This window comes from Macrosteles quadrilineatus, unplaced genomic scaffold, assembly GCF_028750875.1.
Source record: "Macrosteles quadrilineatus isolate MER2022 unplaced genomic scaffold, UCM_ALF_1.0 Scaffold_4__1_contigs__length_99947679, whole genome shotgun sequence".
Classification (NCBI taxonomy): domain Eukaryota; kingdom Metazoa; phylum Arthropoda; class Insecta; order Hemiptera; family Cicadellidae; genus Macrosteles; species Macrosteles quadrilineatus.
In genome coordinates, this window is record NW_026542597.1 from 35,717,718 (window position 1) to 35,725,072 (window position 7,355).

Sequence of the window (7,355 nt, forward strand, 5' to 3'; positions counted from 1 at the left end):
AAATTTTTATAAAATTATAAATTTTAAAAATTTTAATTTATAAAATTATAAATTTAGAAAATTTTAATTTATAAAATTATAAATTTAGAAAATTTTCATTTATAAAATTATAAATTTAGAAAATTTTAATTTATAAAATTTAACTTTAGACATTTTAATTTATAAAATTTAACTTTAGACATTTTAATTTATAAAATTTAACTTTAACATTTTTAATTTACAAAATTTAACTTTAAACATTTTGAAATTTATAAATTTTTTTTTTTAATTAAGAAATTACTTCAACAGGAGGTTTCCCACCCAGGACTCAATCAAGAGCTACCACTAGAGACAAGGAGCAAGAAGCAGGAGCTTGCCCGTGAGCCAGGGGCGCGCCATGAGCCGGGAGCACGGCCGAGTTCGCGTACAAACCTCGCACTGTCAAGTTGATGATTTTGAGAATATACATGTGAATGGGTGTTGGAGATGGATTTGAAATTATACAATATAGATATGGAGTTGTACATTTATATAGGCTTGTATAGGCCCAAGAGTAAGTTTAAGAGGTATATCCCAAAAGACAAAGAAATGAAAATATTAAACAACTCATACAACTAATATATATAGATAAGACAGAAATATAGACTACAACATATCAACATATCAACTAGAAAGGGGAATGTTAGATGTACTAGCAATTAGGCATGGGCGGGGAGTTGGCTCAAAAACCTCGCGCCCCAAAAAACGGCAGCGACAAACTATACTACTATACATATACACATGCATGGGTCAATAATTTTTTTTTGCTTAATATCAAATATATATATAGGGAATAAGTAAGAAATAAGGTTTAACAATTATATAGGGATATTCAGGCAAAGATCAGGATTTTTGGAATTGGTGGCCAAAAAATGATCCCCATGTTATTCTTATGGGGAAAACGTGCCTAAAGTGGGGTATCTTTGCTAGTTCACCACTACTTATTCCACTTGCGATTAAAATAATCCTTTATGTCGTTTTTAATCTCACTTGGATGGGATTTGCCTTCAAAACGTGATCGAAAATGGTTGTGGTGTTTGTAAACAACATTTGTAAACATTTCAGTGACAGCTAGAAAAAATAATCTTGATCCGAACAGCTGTTCGTTGTTTCATAGATGATTATGTGATACAAATTGGAAGAAAACTTGACAAAAATCGCACAAAACTGCATTTTTGAACGTTCGTAATTTTAATTACAAAGTAGTGAGACCATATTTTAATACCTAAAGACACTCTCGCCAATCCAGTGAATACATTAAAATGACTTGGGTCTTGATAGGTACTCTCGTTTTCCTGGAGAAGATTGCGTAAAATGCCATCTTGAGTGTGTCAGACAGACAGACAGACAGACAGACAGAAATTTAGATGAGACTTGTTTCGGCTTCTTTAATGTATAAAACGTAAAAATAACCTAAAAATGTATGATTCTGAGCAATGTACAGACAAAACTCTAATTTTATTTATATAGATTCATACTCTGTTTGTTTAGTCAGCAGTTGTTCCAACTCACGATACTCAATTGATATTAGTTCGCAACTCAAACTCTGAAACACTGTTATCAGTAAACTTTTGTTGTTGGTGAACTCTAGATACGTTTCAATTGTTATCAATAAACTGATAAATTCGTGTAACAGTTCAAACAATCACAGCCAAAACATTTACTTCATTTGGGTTTGGTTTTTCAAATGTATTCAATACCGTTCTATTTCTTTACTAAGTCTAAAGCATTGAAAGTTTGGCGTTTAGGTTTGTAGCCGGATTTTCCCCTAAAGCAATATTTATAGCTTGTATAGCTTTATAGCTTTGTTTACCTTTTGTAATATGTACGTACATAACTCTAACGGAAAATGTTTATTGATATGTACATTCTTTGGTTCGTTCAATCATGGTGAATGGGTTTATCTGCTGGGTGTATTTTTTTATGAAGCGAACCATGCAACTAAGCTGAAAGTGTACTCAAATTTATATCACCGTATGGGTCTATTTATGTTGTCAAAATCACTTCAGGATATGGAGTGACCCCGAGTACTTCAAAGTGTTGATACTTTTGGAGCTACTTTTTTGGAGCTTTTGGAGCCCATATCGGTTGGTCTTTATGGAAGCAAAATATCAAAATATTTATATTAAGTCTGTGTGATGCATTTTAATTCAGCTTGGATTCCGATCAATTTATTAATGGCTCAGCTCATTGAATGATACCAAAGATTATTGTTTTCCTATGGATAACCTCTGCTTTAATTGTTCTGATATAGTGTTTATTAATAGAACATATTAACAGAGCAATTAGTTATCAATAATTGTACAGTCGGGGTCTGTTATCCTCAGTATCTTCACTCTAGGAGTCATATAGTTGTGGAATACCCCGTAGTCGATTATCTTCTTGGCTAGATCTTGAAGCTCCTTCTCTGGATATGAAACTGGAAGCGATAAAGTTAATCAAAGCCTTGTCGCTAGTTATTTTACAAACCATTAAAAAGTATTTGTTTTATTACTATCCAAAAGTAATATATTTATTCAAATACTTGGTATGTTTATTTTACAAACAGTTATGAGCTTTGCCTCTATCAGAATATTATGTTTAAGCTAAACGTGAATGCATTTGAGATTAAGATGGCTCTGTCACAGATTTTGTGAAAGAAATAAGCTTTTCTGACAAGGATATAAAGTTACAATTCAATGATCGTGGTCAGTTGAGTTTGGCACCAAACCACTAAAATAATATTGACTTTTCCTAAGCTAGAACTGACCATTTCCTAATTGATGGTCGATTAATTTGATCCAAATACTTACGATTCCATTCTACTTTGTTTTTAATTTGGCATTATTTGTCAACGTGTTTTACAAATGTACATTAAAATAGAAATATACTGAAAATGTTATCCTAATTAAGACGATACGTGGTTTCACATTATCAACTATCAATTATCAATCATTGAGATGGGGACGCCACTTAGGTAAGTCTCTAAACCCAAACATGGTTGAAGGATGAGTGTAAAATTGTGTGAGATTATCTTTGTAGCTTTGTTGCTGACTAAGATCAGCTGTTTCATTTGCCAGGATCATTTATTTCAAGTCTATCAGAACAACAACTGGGTCCAGTTTTGAAGAAAAATTAGAAGAAGAAAAAGAATAAGAAGAAGAAGAAGGAGGAGAAGAAGAATAAGAAGAAGTGATTAAGTTAGCTATATTGCTAAATAACAGTTAGTAGAAGCTTGACATTCAATGATGAAATACTTATGTAGCACTGTACTAACAATACAAGTACTTAAACAAGAATAAATCTGATGGCTCATCAGTGTACTTCTTTGTCTGAAATTGTTGTATGATCTAAGACCCATACATAAACTTAACTCATCTTTTTACAACTAATCTACACACTCACTAGTGTAATTTCCCAGGTAAGCTATATCCAGACATTTCTTGTGGAGGTGCCGTAGTTCAGGAGGTTTCCAACAGTCGGCGTACCAGCCAGCTCCCTCGTAGATGCGCTCGTCGGAGCCGATCAAGAAGCTGTAGGACACATGTCACTTGTCAACTCACTGCGGAAGGAACAAATCAACAAAAATTTAATTTAGTTTGGATCATTTTCAGTTTGTAAGTTTTATGAGGTGCTGCATGGCTTGGGGGAAAAGAGTGTTTTGAGGATGTTTAAGCTCAACAACATTAAGACAATAATAGGTTTTTTACATACCTCAGTCAAATAGTCCAAAAATGATATTGCTCAACAGCTTACATGTTTCGTTTCGAAGACAACATTTTCAAAGCTTACAACTGGTCAAAATGTTGTCTTCGAAACGAAACATGTAAGCTGTTAAGCAATATTATTTTTGGACTATTTGACTGAGGTATGTAAAAAACCTATTATTTGTCTATTATTGTCCAGGGGCCGAAAACATGAATTTTGATTCAACAACATTACCTGTTCCTATGAAAGAATGGGATTCAAGTGTACATTGTTTCTCAGGGAGAGCTCATCAAACTTGAAAATCCCCTGGGTTTTGACTTTTAGAGTCTTATGACTGCTCTCAACTGCACATAAGTTCCTTTAACACATTCATCATCGAAATATTTGATTTAAAAAATAGGTAACATGTTAACCAATTAAATACAAATACTTTTACTAAGACTAATCCTTTGTCCTTCCATGTGTTTACAAAGAGCATTTTAATCCGTTGCCCTTTCTGAAAACCTTTTTACAGGTTTATTAGGTACATATAACCATTATATAACTTAGTCATAACTCTTATCCTTTAACCTTACGTGTTCCAATACACACTTCCTGCTTCTCTGGCCGAAGAACTTCTTCAGCCAATTAAATCAACGACCTTTTATAGCTCTTCTATACGTTTATTCTTTACATATTTACATGAGCAGTATTTTGTAATATTCTATCCGACTCAGGAATACATTACGAATTAATTACAACTACTTTTAGAAAATTTGACCACCATCTTCAACAGCCGGGTAAGTAAGTTTCCTATAACTGTTTTGTTCTGCCATAGAAACTCTCTTATACTAATGATCTTTTCACACATCTTAGAAAAACACGATGAACTCTCATATGCTATGTTACCACCTTAGCTCTTCACCATCTCAAGAACCTGTTTTACCAAATGAATAAGAATTCAAACCACACCTCGTTTATGGTGTTTAGTGGGTTATTGGGGAAACTTTCATCACAATTAGTAAAATAAGTGTCACGACGCTCTGGAATCTGATTCTATCCTAAGGGTAGAAGAAGAAAGTACGTAAAATGAACTAACATAATTATTGAACAAACCCAGGATAATCTAGAAAATTACATAGAATAACCACAAAGGAAACTGTATAGTTAACAGAACAACATGGAAAAACAAGATGAAACCTGAAATAATTCTAGGATAAAGCAAAGGTGGATACTAACTATGGGCACGTCTTCACAACACCCCACCTTTAGCTGGATTTTTTTTACGATCTAGTAATGTTTTGGTCTTTTCCCACCTGAGTACGGGATTTGAATCCAAACCCCGAAACGTTATGAAAACTTGTATTACTAATCATGATGTACAATCACTTCAACACCAAAATCCATCACCACACCGATAACAAAATTGAACTTCAAAGTATCCTTCTCTTCTCCATATACTCACTTGAACTGTATATCCACTTTGTTCTGTTCCATGTGCGCTCTCTGGATCCGTCGCATCCACCTGCTACAGTCCACCTGGTTGAAACACTCAAACGTGTATGTGTGTGAGTACCTGACAATGCTGATGGGATGTTCCAGCTGAGGACCGTTAGGAAGCGGTGGTTTTCCTTCCCACTCCTCCCGAGTGACCAGGTTCAACACTGGTTCCTCTTTGGTTTTCGTGTACACTGTTAAAGGATTTTTAAATTTAGGTCCAAACACATTTTTGTACTGTAGTAAAAAGAGATGAAGCAATACTATTTCACTTAAGTCACATTTAATTTTTATCAATCTCAAATCAACTCTCTTGTAAAATGGCGTTTGCCGTGCATGTAATAAATAAATAAATAAATACTCCATCGCGGACGGTGACTCCACTTAGGTATGTCTTTAAACCAAAATATGGGTGAAGGATGATAAAATTGTGTGAGAGGATCTGTGTAGCTTTGTTACTGACTAATATCAGCTGTGTAGGTATAAAGCAGTCTTTTTATCCCTAGGGTTAAAATGTATCAGCTGAAGTCTAGGAGATATGCTTTACATTTTCATGGCGTTCGTAAAAATCTTCCTTTCATTTTGTCAAAAAAATAGTCCCGAAGACAAAAGTTCTGTTACATTCTTACTGAATTCTTTTACCTATAGTTGTGTCACGTTGTTTATTCGAGAGGAAAGAATTTAGTTATACAAATAAACTCGTCTGCCTTAAAAAATAAGGTTTCCAATGGCACAGAAAGATATACACTTCGTATGATCATAACAGTTAAACATTACAGTATACTGGTAAATCCCCCTTTTTGACTAATCAAATTAAAATGATGCTTTTTTAAGTAGCTAATATGAGTTTCAATTTATTATTGTACTAGTGGCATATAGGGAAGTCACTAAAAAGCTAAGATGTAAGACAAATTATTGTTATATTTAAACAAACAAAGAATAAATTATCTTTCACATACCTTTTATAGGCATTTTCACTCCACTATATCGTTTTGTAATATTTCATATAATACAAACTTTTAAAGTATATGGCAAATCCACTAGGACGCGAATACTTTCAATGAAACACAGACGGTAAAACAATACAAACAACCCATATCCAATCACTAAGTAAAGTAATATAAACAAACTGAATCAGACATTACGATAACACTCGCGCGTGATAACACAACATTTTTTTAGTTTTAATGCCGAACTTGAACTAACCGAGTTAGCACTTCAAAAAGACAAAACTTTATCAAAACCATTGTAAATTATGTATTTGAAATCGTTAAACTTGCTATATGGTTAATAAAACTCACTAACATTTATTTCATGTTATGTATGGATATTGGTATTACATTTTATCTGCTATGTTTTACCGGTTTAGTATTTATAGTCTTGTCAACAATGACAAAACTTCCTCAAATTTTGGAAATGCCCAGGATTTGAACACGACTTCACTGAACTAAAAGTAAACACTGTACCTATACTTAAGTTTACAAACTATACAAAGATTGATGAAAACTAAACGTTTGAGCACCCAATAGTAATAGAAGTTCATTTCAATAAAACGCCCAAATTCAATAACTTAATTCAATTTATAAACCCAAATTCAGGGCCTTCACATAATCTTACCTAAATGCTAAAATGATTATAATCCTCTCCCCTAATGAGAGCCTGTTTTCAAACACCTTCCACACTGCCTTATCTTACCCACTGAGTCCAGATCAAATACACTGAACTACCTAACAGTCAGATCCTCACAACAAGTTATTTCAAACGTCACGCGAAATTACCCATAAAATTACCTAAGCCAATATATAGGTCTGAAACTAGGTTTGTAAACTAAGTTAACAATAAAATAAATGTATGCTTTCCCGATATTATGTATAACAAACATTCAATGGATAGCAGTGATCTATTAGGTACAATGGGAACAGGTTAGTAAAGTTTTCCTATAACATTTCTTCCAACTGAATTTCACTAAATGTGAAGGTGAATTTTTACCGAGCTGCAGAAATAATTTATGTTGTTGTATTTTATAAAATATTAAGTTTTATTTACAAGATTATAATATTCCTAAAGTGCTAGTTTAAAAAGAAGCTGAGTTCATATTACAACGTATATGAGTTATAAATTCAACGTGTTCATGGTTGTCACAGAACACGATTTTAATATGAATTGTCTTAATC

At 33.1% G+C, this 7,355-nt stretch overlaps 1 protein-coding gene across 1 annotated transcript; it reads right to left on the reverse strand.

Moving 5' to 3' along the window:
* Nucleotides 1-2,269: 2,269 nt before the first annotated feature.
* LOC128991413 (peptidoglycan-recognition protein LF-like) lies at nucleotides 2,270-6,253 on the reverse strand. The gene is made up of 4 exons (XM_054414263.1): nucleotides 6,141-6,253; nucleotides 5,150-5,375; nucleotides 3,403-3,530; nucleotides 2,270-2,437 (listed from the first exon to the last, which is right to left on the reverse strand). The coding sequence occupies exons 1-4, from the start codon at nucleotides 6,151-6,153 to the stop codon at nucleotides 2,304-2,306; spliced, it is 501 nt and encodes a 166-aa protein (XP_054270238.1). The 5' UTR covers nucleotides 6,154-6,253; the 3' UTR covers nucleotides 2,270-2,303.
* Between the last annotated feature and the right edge of the window lie 1,102 nt (nucleotides 6,254-7,355).